General features: G+C 39.2%; 1 protein-coding gene across 1 annotated transcript in view; it reads left to right on the top strand.

The window, feature by feature from the left end:
* The first annotated feature begins 1,799 nt into the window (after nucleotides 1-1,799).
* LOC131253009 (ABC transporter B family member 6-like) overlaps nucleotides 1,800-14,135 on the top strand; it is a 46,415-nt gene continuing 34,079 nt past the window's right edge. The window contains exon 1 of the mRNA XM_058253828.1: nucleotides 1,800-2,525. Coding sequence (XP_058109811.1) covers nucleotides 2,139-2,525 — 387 coding nt within the window. The 5' untranslated portion in view covers nucleotides 1,800-2,138. The remainder of the gene's footprint in view (nucleotides 2,526-14,135) is intronic.

The following is a 14,135-nucleotide window of genomic DNA, read 5'->3' as shown; positions in this document are numbered from 1 at the left end:
CCGCTTTTTATCGTGTGAGGCGTGCATCCTCAAATGGGTGCATCTCAATGGGTACATCATGCCTCAAATGATGCATCCCGTTAATCGTGGCGTTTCGGATTTTTAATAGATGCTTTTATCCTTTTTTTTTAAAAATAAAAAAATGATTTTTCTCTAATAAAATAATATACGAAGAAAAAAAAATCCTAGCACCATTTTCTAAAAAATATGATCCAAATCAATTCTCTTTGGCCATTTAAAGGACGAGCAAGGTGTTGTGGTGATGAGGTGCGAGAATTTCAATCACTGGGCTTTTATATCTTAGGGATAACATGTTGGGAGCTTTTATACCTGCCAAAATAGTCCGATGGGCATGAACTATCTCCGAAAAACCTATGGTGTTTCCGTCTCATCTTATTGACAAGTTGATTTTGTATTTATCATACGCTGGCGTATTAAGTTCCAAATTGCTTACTATTCGATTATTTCCTTTACATCAATTTATTGTAAACTCAACGCTGTGTACTGTTGTGAAACACATGTGGATTTGAAATTGCCGTAATTTCATTGCAATCACAATTTAAATTCAAATGTACTCCGAATACAAGCTCCAGTAGTTATAAAAAACTTAAAATGAAGGTACTTTTTTAATACATTATTATAGTAATCTTCAATCCAAACATGCTTTAGACGTCCATGATCCTCAATAACAATTATTGCAATATACTAGCACAACTTGCTATCAGTTTTTTTATTTTTTCGAAAGTTATTTATAAATTTTCAACTACATGCTCATCGTAATGGGAATGATGGGCTGCAAGTGGTTGTTGGGCTTTAACCTCTCACACAGTAATAAATTCTTGCTCACCTTCTAAACAAATAAAAAAATTTTAAAATATAGTTTTATTCTCATGAAAATCAACAAACGAATATTGGGAGAATTAAAAAATTTCATGAGTCTTAATTTCCTGTTTTTTACCATGAAATAATCTAGGTTTTAAGGCAAATAAACATTTAAAAGTGAAAGCAATTTATTATATTACTATATATTCATATTTCAAAATTTTTGTTAAAATTTTTATTATTTTATTTTTGATTTTCTAATAATATCGAGAGATAAACGTCAAAACACTAAAATATCGCGATAAATTTCCAGGAGAGGAACTGCCGAGCGACGCGACTTACATGCGCCACCCCATGAAGTTCTTGTGATTGGGAGCTATGTGGGGCCTACAAAGATGTCCATAATAAATCCACTCCGTCTATAGGTTTTGGAAGGCTACAATAGTGTCGGATTCAAAATATAAGGCAGATCAAAAACTTAGAAGGGCCACACCACACGAAATAGCGAGGATTGTATGTCTACCATCGGAAATTTGTGGGGTCCACCGAAGTTTTGTATCAGGATGATATTTATGCCTAAAGTTTATATGAGTGGTAAATAGTCGGCTGGGAGAAGGTTTCAATGATGGATGTTTTTGTTCTCTCTTTCGTGTGGTGTGGCGTATTTTAGTTTTGGATCTTCTTAATTTTGGTTTCTCATCCTATATTGGTATTGTGAAACTGATAGACGGAGTGGATTTATCATGAGAATATCCGTGGGCCCCACATAGCTTCCGACCACAGGAACTTCCTGTGGTCGGGAGGCACAGGCAAGTCGCGTTCGAGAGCGAGATTTCTACCTGTAGATGCAACGTGTACAGTCTTGGCACGTGCGCGCGTGTAGAAGCCTGGTAAAAGCTACTCGCGCGAGTAGCTTAGAAATTCATCTGGCAAAAAGCAAGAGACGTGGTGGAATGCACAAAAGGCGCAACGTAATGATGCCTGCCACTGTCGGATAAACTCTCCTAAAACACCAACAACCAAAAGCTATTGGCTCTTTGCTTTTCACGCCCCTCTTCCAAAACAAAAACCAAAAAAATCCCACTTTCTGCTGTCCAAACGCGCCTCCGCTTCTCAAAAAATCAAATTCACTCCGCTTCTGACCCTATCTCCCCCCAATTCCATTTCTCACACGCATCTGTTGTAAGACAAACCTCAGTCTCTCTCTCTCTCTCTCTCTCTCTCTCTCATTTCTCAGAGAAATCCATTTCTCAAGGTTTCCATGAATTAGGGTTAGGGTTTAGGGTTTTAGGTCTCTTCCCTCCATTGCCGGCACAATGATGGTCTCTCGCGGCCTCTTCGGGTGGTCCCCGCCGCACATCCAGCCGTTGACGCCGGTCTCGGAGGTGTCCGAGCCGCCTGAATCGCCCTCCCCGTACCTCGATTCGAACGCCGAGCCGGTGAGTTTGGAGGATGACGGTGGGGGCGGGATCGAGGAGGTGGAGGAGATCGAGCCGCCGCCTGCTGCTGTCCCGTTCTCGAGGCTGTTCGCCTGTGCCGACGGGTTTGATTGGTTTCTGATGGTTGTTGGGTCGGTTGCTGCCGCGGCCCATGGGACGGCGCTGGTCGTGTATTTGCATTTCTTCGGGAAGGTGTTGGAGTTGCTGAGTAGGAAGGGGTCGGGGGAGGTGTGGGAGGATGATATTTTTCGGGAGTTCACGAAGGTAAGTTGCGGACATTCTATCAATTATTTTTTTCTTTCCAAATTTGTGATTTTTTAAATTTAATTTAATTAATTAATTTATTTTTTTTAAATTTTGTACTTCTAACATTTTGTGCCCTTGATTGGAATGTATTATCTTGATTTTTGATGGATGTAATATATTATATTTATTTCAATAGCAAAATTCAGATCAGCGGGGATTTGTAGGTGGTTGACGATTTGTTAGTTCTGAAACATTTTAGTTTGATGTTGGTGATTTCTTTAACTATTTTCGTTTTATAGCCAAAACATAGGTTTTGAAATGAGTATTGTGCAAATAGAGTGACCAAGGGGCATTGCTGCCTTTTGCAACTGGAATGGCAGTTACAACAGGTTGTTTAATGAAAGTACAAAAAATGAAAAATCCATAAAACAAGGTGGAATGACTATAAGAACTAACCACTGTAACATTTTATTTGAGTCAGATATGACATTTACTTGTTGAATATAACATGTTCTACAACGGTTGCTATTTCATGAAAAAAGGGTGTTCTCTAAGGAAAAAAAGGGTGTTGGATATGCATGCCATTAGTTTTACATCTCGTTGTACTTCGAGCTGTTACTATTATAATGGTTGTGATGTTGGCCATTTAGCATTTTGTCATCCACAACTAAAACCTTCTTATGATTAGGCGTTGTCGAGGGATTAATTTAACTTTTTTCAAATGTGCAATTGATGGATGGATTATGTGACAGAGTTATTCCTCATCACGGGTTAGTTATTTAACCATGTGGCTGTTTCTAAGGGTTTTGAGGAGACTGATATCTGCTGGCATTGGAAAGGAGTGGATTTGATTCGACAGAACATTCAGTAACTTATTATATTGGTAAAAAAGTTACTTATGTAGTTACGCATACTTTTAAAATGCATTGATATCAAGCTGAGTGATTCTTTTGGCATCCATTTAAATTGCCACCAAATCCCAATTTAGGTGCATCCTTATGCATTTTCAATTAGAATTGGAAAAGGAAAGGCCGTTGGGCCATCTTTTGGTTTATGAAGCCAAAAAGGTGTATTTATCTCAAATAACCATAGCTTCACAAAACATGGCGAAAGTGGCAACATATTTGGGTGTTGAAGTGGGGAAGCATTTGTTTCAAAATGTTGGCAAGTATAAACATCTAGGAAGCACCATGAAAAAACCCATTTAGGAAGCAGAAATAGGTGTGCGAATGAATAGCATGTGAGTGCAAATCAATAGCACGATTTAAATTGTTGCAGAAGTAGTTTTGTGCATCTAAGATAACAAGAATCCTGCATCACAAGCATCCTCATTTTTACTAGGACTATAGAGGACCATTGTTCATGATTCAGAGCAAAAAGGGTCCACATCATTTGTCGTTTGAGTCCCCCCAAATGGGGATTACATTGGTAAGGGCTTCTAGTTGTAACTTTTTGAGACATTTTTGCATGGCTCTTGGGGGGGAAGACATGGAGCCGAATGATCTCTTTAAGGAAGATGTGAGCAATGTGGGAGGCATTTATAACATTCTTGTGTGGGATAAATTGTGATATTTTGGAGAAGCAATTGACTACCACGAAGATAAAATCATAGCCTCATTATGTTCTTGACATGCGAGCAGCAAATCCATACTAATGTCCAGTGTTTTAAATAGCGGTAGCGTGATGCGTAACACTCAGCCCTCTATAGCGTGTAGTGTAAATACGTAGCGTGTAGGTCAGTGTAAGCTACACAATACTTCTATTTTTTAATTTAAAAGTTGGATAAATATAATAAATAGTGAAAAGGAAAAAAATAAAAATGCCTAAAAGATGATTCATTTTATCAATTATACGCATGTTCAAACAAGTTATTAGTTATCATTTATCAAAAGCCAATCCACATATATAAACTAAATCACATAATTATCGCATCAACAACTTTCTAAGCAAACTACTTTAATTAATAATGTCTAATTGAAACCAAAAGTCACAATTATGAAAATAAATAAAAATCCCATAGGTTAAAAATATCAATTACAATACAAGTGCCACATTCCTCAACATTAGATACAAAGAAAGTATAAAAAAAATAAAAAAAATAAAATAGTAAAAAAATACATTGTAGCGTACGCTACATATGCTACGCGCTACGTAGTTGTAGTGTACACTACGACCTTGTAGCGTACGCTATAGGGTATTTACGCTATTTAGGACACTACGTAGCGTACGCTACCACTATTTAAAAAAATTGCAGTAATGTCTTCCCATGGATGAGTTGGTATATGTCACAAGTTTGTTGCTACTTTAGCTCTTTGACATATATTTTTCTTGTTTGAAGATTGGTGGAATTTATTAAGAGGCTAAGAGGCTAAAAGAAAACAAGAAGCAGTTCGACATATCATTTATTTATGAACAAACAGCACCACATCACGGTTCGATCGAGGCCAATAGCAATGGTCACAAACCACAATAATGGTCTTATCTTGACGAAAACGGCCCCTTAAGTCGTTACCATGTAGCTCAATGATGACTTGGAGTTGTAAGGATCTTTTGAGAAGCCAAAGTTTGTTCCCTTTGAGGATATAACCTTTCACGATGCTAAAGTTTGTCATTTCGCCCTTTTTTGTACTATTTTCAATTTTTTTTCCAAAATATGACTTGGTCTTATAATTTTCCGGTAGCAGATCAAATCCAATCATCTCAAAAGACAATATCTTGGGGAGACAAGATTTTCGACTAGGTGCATTTGCCTAGCACTGGATTTGTCGTGAATGACAAAGGTGTAGTCGTGTAATTAGGATACTTACCTAGCATGCCTTGCATCAAGCTTCCTTTGGGCATTGAGGAAGTGGATGGCCTCATGATCGGAGTATAATACAAGCCCTTTATGTATCAAGTAGTGATGTTAAAATCATTGGGTTGAATATGGCGTAAAACTCAACGTCATATGTGAAATACCATCTCTTGATATCGTTGAGTTTCTTGTTAAAGAAGGCTATTGGGTGCCCCATTTAGCTTAAGACAGCCTCAATGCCCAAGTAATGCATCACATTCTAACTCAAACACTTCATTAAAATTTGGCAAGCAAGCACCAAGTGTTTTAGTTAGCTTTTCCTTGATTAAGTTGAAACTCTCCCGGGCTTCTCGAGTCCAAGCAAAGTCTTTGGCCCTTATGCAATCAGTCACGTGAACAATAATGCTACTATAGTTCTTAATGAACCGCTAGCAAAATGCTATTAAGTTGTGAAAGCTTCTAACTTTCCAGACCGATTTTGGGGTTGGTCACTCCACGATTGCTTTGTTATTGCTCTTATCATCCTTGATGCCTTGATATGAGAATGTAGCCTCGGAAGACTACATTGTGAGTCATGAACGCACACATCTTGAGATTGATATAAAGCTCTCCCCTTTGCGAAACTTGCAACACTTGACGCATATGATTAATATGGTCATGATCAGAAGAACAGAAGAACGAAATATAAGAATATCGTTAAAATGAATGACCAGAATTTCCCCTTCAAAACTTGATTCATAAGTCTTATGAAGGTACCTGGTGTATTTGACAATCAAAATGACATGAGAAGCCAGCCATTCATAAAGGCCATCGTAGGTTTTAATAGTGGTTTTCCATTGGTCATCTGGCTGAATATGAATTTGGTGGTATCAACTTTTCCATTAGTCATTCGACTGGATATGAATTTAATGGTATCCACTTTTAAGGTCAAATTTTGTTAAAACCTTTGTACCATGTAGCATGGTGGTAGACTCTTAGGAGTTTCAACCCCCGATCAAGGGTTCGAGCATCCATAGGTGGTGAAATCCCACTATTGTGTGAGTGTGTGCGTGTGTAAAAAAAAAAAAAACTAATAAAAAAAATGAAGCATGCCCAACATGTCATCAAGTTGGGGAATTGGGAAGTTATATTTTATGGTTATTTTATTGATGGTTTGGCTATCAACACACATCCTTTAAGTTCCATCTTTCTTAGTGGTAAGAAGGGCGGGTATTGCTCATAGACTTGGGCTTTCTTGGATAAAACCTTTCTTTAACAACTCTTTCACTTGCCTTTGGAGTTCGGCATGCTCCATAGGGATCGTGCAATAGTGGGGTAAGTGTCGTAATGTGGCACCCGACACCAAATCGATTGCGTGTTGGATGTCACACATGGGTGGTAACCCATCTAGAAGCTCTTCGAGTGTAACATTAGAAAACTCTTACAAGAGTGGACCACCATACATTTGGGTATTTCTTTCATTTATTCTTTAGGGACGTCCAGTGTTTTAAATAGCGGTAGTGTGTTGTGTAGCGTTCAACCCTCCGTAGCGTGTAGCGAAATAGCGTAGCGTGTAGTGTAAGCTACGCAATACTTCTATTTTTAAATATATATATATATATATATATATATATATATATATTAAATAGTAAGAAAAAAGCAAAATATATAAATGTCACATTCTTAAAAATAACAATGCAAATCTACCCCTTCACGCACCTCATTGGGCCCCACGTGGGCCACACCATAGAAAATAATGCACATCCACCCCTTTATGCACCTCAGTGGGCCGCACCATAGAAAATAATGTACATCCCACCCCTTCACGCACCTCAGTGGGGCCCATGTGGGCCACACCATAGAAAATAATGCACATCCCACCCCTTCACGCACCTCAGTGGGGCCCACGTGGGCTATACCACAGAAAAAAAGTATAAAAAACAAAAAACCGACAGTAATCGGCATTTTAAAAGGGAAAAAATGAGAAAAAAACTGAAAATACCAAGTTATTTTCATTGTACATCGAAAAAATTCAAAAAAAAGGAATGAGCGTACCTATTTTTGTCTCAAGATGAGATTGAATCAGTGAAAACTGCAAATGTTGAAGCTCCACAGCGATCGGTTTGCATCTGAAAGCAGTTTTTCCAACTCAAGATTGAAAAGTGGGGAGAGGAGCAACGTGTAGCGTCGGTATGCGCATGACAGCAGATTTTCGACCTCAATAGTGAAGGGCAGGGAGAGGAGCAGCGTCGGCAACATCGATTTGGGCCTGTAAGGGGATTTTCGATCTCCAGATGGAAGGGTGGGGAGAGGAGCTGCGTCGGCTGCTTTTGGTTTGGGTGTGGAAGCCTTTCGAATAGGGTTTTTTTTTTTAAAACTTAAGTTGTGGCTTGTGGTGTGAGTTCACCACTGTTTCATGCAGTGAAAAAAAAAAATACCAGACAGGTAGCGCACGCTACCTACGCTACACGCTACGTATCTGTAGCGTATGCTACGTGCGCTACAGGGGATAAACGCTATTTGCGACGCTACGTAGTGATTTCGCTATGCTACGCTACGTAGCGTACGCTACCGCTATGCTACGGGCGTTATTGAAAACACCGGGGACGTCTTGGGCCACAAGGGCATAGATATGGGTCATTTCCTTATAAGTCCTTTCAAAATGTTTTAAAGACAAAAGATTAACATGTTGTTCCTTAAGGACATGAGGAGAGATTTCCTTTTAAGGAAAAACACGCTTTACTTATTAAGAGAGAATAAACATTTTTTTCTTCCATCATGATGGACATCTTGGTCACATTGCTATGGTCACCCAAGTAATAAGTGGCAAACATGTATAAGTAAGATATGCAACCAAAGTTCATCATAATATTTACTAATGGAGAATTTTACCAAACACCTTTCATCAATCGGGACTTCACTTCCCCTTTGAACCAAGAAATTTTGTAGGGGTTGCGATGCCTTTCACATTTTAATTTTAATTTTAATTTATCGACAAATTTTTGACAACCACATTTTCACTATTCCTGAATCAATCAAACACCAAACCTCTTCGACCATAAGTGGTACAAAAAGCATTAAAAATATTGCCTTGTAATCGATGGTCATTTTCTTAGCTTCTAGGGGTGGTTAGGATTCGTTTTATCACTTTCTACATGATTATTAGGGTCGCATACCTCTTGGTAGGTCTCATTGTCATCTTCGAAATCATAGCTAATCCCATTGTCATTTTTATCTATTAAATTCAATCGGTTGCTAACTTTCTTTTAAGGACACTTATCAGTTGAATGTACTCTCTCCACATCGAAAAGGTGTTTGATTGAGTTCCATTGCGGTATTTCGAAATCACAGATAAATAATTTTGACCCACTCAAGTATCTAGTTATCAATTGATTATCAGTTTCTTGCAATCCACCCGGCTTAAGTATAATAAAATTCCTTGGTGTAATTGGCCACTTTGGTCACTCTTTTGTCAGAGATGGTGAAACTTTCGCGATAAAGTTTAACAATAATCGAGAGGGAGGAATTTATCATCCCATTGACCTTCATTTCAGCAAGTGTTAATTTGTCAATTTCATCTCCACTCATGAATCAATTGGCATTGTTGGCACTAAATTATGGTGTGACCTTTGCGTTTTGTTGCGATGAATTTACCTTTCCTCTCTTTCAATAATTCTTTCCACTTAAAGAAAGTTTCTAAAGAAGCAACCAAATCACAATAAGATTTAGGGTTGAGTTTACCATTAAAGTCGGGAATGTCTACCTGAATGCTCTTGTCGGCGTTTTCTAGAGCATATGCAAGTTGCTTTGTTGCGCAAGTTGGTTGTGGTGGAACTTGTCGTGACAAAGATCTAATAAAACTTGAAGAATTAGAGTGCATTTATTCATTGAACAGATCGGGAACATTGAATGGTTGACCCATATGTGGAGGAGGTTCCATTGGGTTGTTCACGGGGCTTTGAGTTGGGAGTCTTACACAAAACCTCCTTCATCATACATTGAAGGTGGTTGTTGGCATGTTTCCATTCCTCAACTTTGGTACGCATATGGACATCTTCGAGTAGAGCTGTATGGTAGCATTGGTCTTATCCTTGCACCATGAAAATGCACTCGTGCCTTTGATACCAATTCATGTTGATTCAACGGACAAGAAGGAATAAAATACTCAATAAGTGGTAGAGAGAAGAAAAAAAGTTGATTGCTTGATTGAAAATGGTGGTGACTACACACAGTAGATGTCTTGGGTACTCACCCAACTACAAGAGAGGACTCACTCTTAAAGAGGATATGAAGATATCACAATGAATGGAAAATACACCATACCAATTCACGTTGATTCAAGAATAAAATACTCAATAAGTGGTAGAGAGAAGAAAAAAAGTTGATTGCTTGATTGAAAATGGAGGTGACGACGCACAGTAGATGTCTTGGGGACTCCCTCACCCAACTACAAGAGAGGACTCACTCTTAAAGAGGTTATGAGGATCTCGGATGATGACTAGAGCGAACTCGAGGAGAAGGCTATGATCCCCACCTGTCTGTGTCTATCGGATGAAGTCATGTATAACATTCTGAATGAGGAATCACCCCCTGGAGATGTGGAAGAAACTAGAAGAACTATACATGGTGAACTCCCTTATGAACAAGTTGTTTGTGAAGAAACAACTTTTTGGGCTACGAATGAAGGAATTATCCGATCTCCTAGAGCACATGAACTCGTTTACAAAGCTATGTAGCGAGTTGTTAAGGCTCGGAGTGACGATCGATGATGAAGATAAAGTCGTGTTACTTTTAGCATCACTTCCCACATCATACGGCCATCTTGTCACTATGCTGTATGGGAAGAATACAAAAAAGCTGAAAGAAATCACAGTGACTCTCATTTCTAACGAAATGAAGGAGAAGTCAAGCGATGAATAGTCTCAGGCAGGAGGGTTAGTTGTGGAAGAGGGTTATGGATGTGGGAGATCCGTGGAGCAATCTCGGTCTGACAAAAAGAAAAAGTCTAGATTGAAATCAAAGGCTAAGGATGGATGCTTCTATTGTGGTGTAAGTGGGCACTTCAAGAGAGACTGCCAGAAATGGAAGGATGACCTGAAAGCAAAGGTAAAAACAACATGCACGAATCAACTAGCGTAGCGGAAGAGAGCTTAGAAGATCTCCTCTCGGTCTCCTCATCTATGAGCCATCTTTTAGATACTTGGATACTCGATTTAGGATGTTCGTATCATATGTGTCCGGATAGGACTTGGTTTGATTCCTACAAGTCCTATGATGGTGGGAGTGTTCTGATGGGGAATGACACATCATGCAAGGCCATTGGAATAGGGACCATCAAGGTAAGGATGTTTGATGCAGTCGTACGAACTCTAGGTGATGTTAGGCATATCCTAGATCTGAAGAACTTGATATCCTTGGGTGTTCTAGATACGAGCGGGTGTACATTCACCATTTTTGGCAGTGTAATCAAAGTCACTAGAGGTGCAATGGTGTTTAATGAAGGGACATAAGACATGAAATCCATATAAGTTGGTTGGGAGCACGATTGTAAGTTAGGCTGCTATCACCTCACATGCAGAAATCGACACAGATGACACTAATCCGTGGCATATGTGGCTAGGGCATATGAGTGAGAGGAGCATGATGGAACTTCATAAATGGAAACTATTAAAGGGTGTTAAGGTGTGCAAGGTGAATTTCTACGAGCATTGTATCCATGGGAAGCATTGAAGGGTAAGGTTCAAGTCTGCTACACATACTAGCAGTGGGGTGCTCGATTACATACATTTTGATGTTTGGGGCCAGTGATGGTACCGTCTAAGGGATGAGTATGATACTTTGTGAGCTCCATAGACGATTACCCGAGGAAGGTTTGGGTCTACTTCTTAAAGCATGAGTCTGAGGTATTCGCTAAGTTCAATGAATGGAAGGTGGGAGTAGAAAAGCAAACCGGGAGATATGTTAAATGTCTCAGGTCGGATAATGGTATAGAGTACAGAGAGACAAAATTCATGCAATTCTGTAAGGAACATAGCATCACAAGGCACTTCTCAACTCCAGGGACCTCACATCAGAACGGGGTGGCAGAGAGGATGAATAGAACTCTATTGGAGAGGGTGAGAAGTATGCGGTTGCATGTGGGGGGCTGCCTAAAAGCTTCTTGGTAGAAGCGGTTAACATGACATGCTATATTGTGAATTGGTCACCATCTACAGAGCTGGACTCCAAGGTTGTAGAGGAAGTCTTGACAAGTAAGGACGTCAATTACTCATGATTGATGGTCTTCAGGTGTCCAACATACGTCCGCGTACAGAGTTGACAAAGGACGAAGTTGAATTCCAAATCTAAAAAGTGCATGTTTGTCAGGTATGAGAAATGTGTCAAGGATTATAAGATTTGAGATACAGTTTTTCAGAAGGTGGTCATTAGCAGAAATGTCATCTTCGATGAGGCATCGATGTTGAAGACCAACAAGGACGCTGTAGGGAAGTCATAAACACATGGTGATACAGAGAGATTATTGGTGCAGGTCGAGTTGAACCGGTTACTGAAGGTGAAATCCAACAAGAGCAAGAAACTGACCGAAACAATCAGTATGATACACGGGAAAGTATAGCCAGGAACAGGAAGAGAAGAACCAAAGTTCCAGTTCGATATGGGTTCGAGGACATGGTTTCTTTTGCATTGTTCACAGGGAGTGGAGATCCCTCCACCTTTCAAGAGGCTAAGTCTGGAAAGGATGACAACAAGTGGATGCTGGCCATGGCGGAGGAGATGGAATCTTTACACATGAATCAAATATCGGAGTTGGTGGAACTTCCAAAAGGTCAGAGGGCTATAGGGTGCAAGTGGGCTGTGAAAGACAAGGAGATAGTCTTGCTTAAGTCTTTGTTAAGCAAGGAGTTTGATATGAATGATTTGGGCACTATGAAGAAGATCCTAGGCATGGAGATTCATAAAAATAGAGTCTAAAAAGTTGTTGCTGTCTCAGAGGGGATATGTGCAGAAGGTACTAGAGAGGTTCCATATGGAAAGTGCTAAGCCAGTTAGCACGCCTCTAGCAGGTCACTTTAAGTTGTCAGACAAGTCATGTCCAAGCACAAAAGAGGAGATTTCAGACATGTCATGGGTGCTGTATGCGAGTGAAGTAGGGAGTCTCATGTATGTGATGGTTTGCACGGGGCCGGATATCTCACATGCAGTTAGTATGATTAATATATATATGATGAATCCAGGAAAGGAGCATTGGAATGTTGTTAAGTGGATTATCAGGTATCTCAAGGGTATAGTTGACATTGAGATCGTGTTTGAGAGACATGGAGCTTCAAGTTGAGTTGTAGGCTATGTGGATTTGGATTTTGCAGAAGATCTAGACAACAGGACGTCCACTACGGGATATGTTTTCACATTAGTAGGTGGACTGATATGTTGGAGATCTACGCTATAGTCTACTATAGCGTTGTTTACAACTAAGGTAGAATACATGGCGGTGACAGAGGCGTCGAAATAGGCATTATGGTTGAAGGGTCTTGATAGGAGAACTTGGGTTGAAGCAGGAGGCGATTTGGTTGCATCGTGATAGTCAGAGTGGTATCCATCTAGCGTTGAATCAGGTGTATCATGCGAGAACCAAGTACATCGATATGATGATGCAGACACCAGGCCATTCAAAGTATATCAACGCAGGAGGCGTGCATTACTTGTGTCAATGTGGTTAGATGACGGATACGGGTTGGGTCTCTAGAGGTTGAAGACCTTACACGTGTTCATGACATGTGTAAGTTGCTTAGAGGAGACATTGGGACCATTGGATCGCGAGGATGGTGTGACCGGACCGTTGGATCGTCACGGCCCACCTTCATTACACCACCTTCACGGCACTATTATCGGGGGCCCATCGAGCATCTTAAATTTACATTTGATTTTTGAGTTAATTAAGTTTTGAGACAGTTTGTTCACAATTTTGTGCGAATTTCTTTTTTTAGTAGGGGTATTTTGGTAATTTCATGTAATTACGAATTTATAAGGGTTGCCCTAAACCCATAGCATGTTATGTGATGTTTTATGAAAAAGAAAAGAAAAATCTTTTTGCTTCTGACGATTTCGTCTTCGACTTCCAGTGATTAGAAGAGGGTGTGAGGCCCAGGTAAACGATTTCTCATCCCCTACTTCTTTCTCCTTCTCTCTCTTTTCTCAAGGTAATCTTTTCTTTAATCTCATTCTCTGCTTTTTCTCCTAAAACCTTTAGATCTAGAAGATTCTTTTTTATCTAAATCATTAGATCTCAAAAGATTTTCATCCCCCACATAAAATCCATCACCCAAATCTAAATCTGAAGAACCACTAATTCTTTTCTGAATTTTCCAGATTTCCTAATCCAGGAAATTCCTATTTTTCTGGATTAGAAAATCCACTTGGATCGTTAGATAGACCTATTGCAAGACGAAAGTTCTATCTTTCGCCGGTTCCAACTAAACTCAGATTTTAAGATTCAATACTTCATGTTTGTGATGGATGGCCATAATCAATACTATATTAACCTTATTTCGTTCTTGTTTTATGATGTATAAGGCTGATATTTTATTTGTTTTTTTTTTTTTTTAAATTTTTATATTGCATAAATCTGACCCTTTCATATACCATGTTCATTTAAGGTTGTATTAGGTTGTCCCACATCAAATTTTGGTATCAGAGCTTAGGTTCTTGCATTGGGTCGTCTAAGATCGAGTTAACAAGAGTCTAGATTTTTATTTTTAATTTTATTTTTTTTAGGGTTTCATACATCGCATATAGAGTCTAGATCAGAAATTTTCAGATTTGCAAAAAAAAGAAAAAAGAAAAAAAGAGAGTCTAGA

Source organism: Magnolia sinica, chromosome 8 (genome assembly GCF_029962835.1).
Source record: "Magnolia sinica isolate HGM2019 chromosome 8, MsV1, whole genome shotgun sequence".
Lineage (NCBI taxonomy): Eukaryota > Viridiplantae > Streptophyta > Magnoliopsida > Magnoliales > Magnoliaceae > Magnolia > Magnolia sinica.
This window is presented reverse-complemented; position numbering and strand designations above follow the sequence as displayed.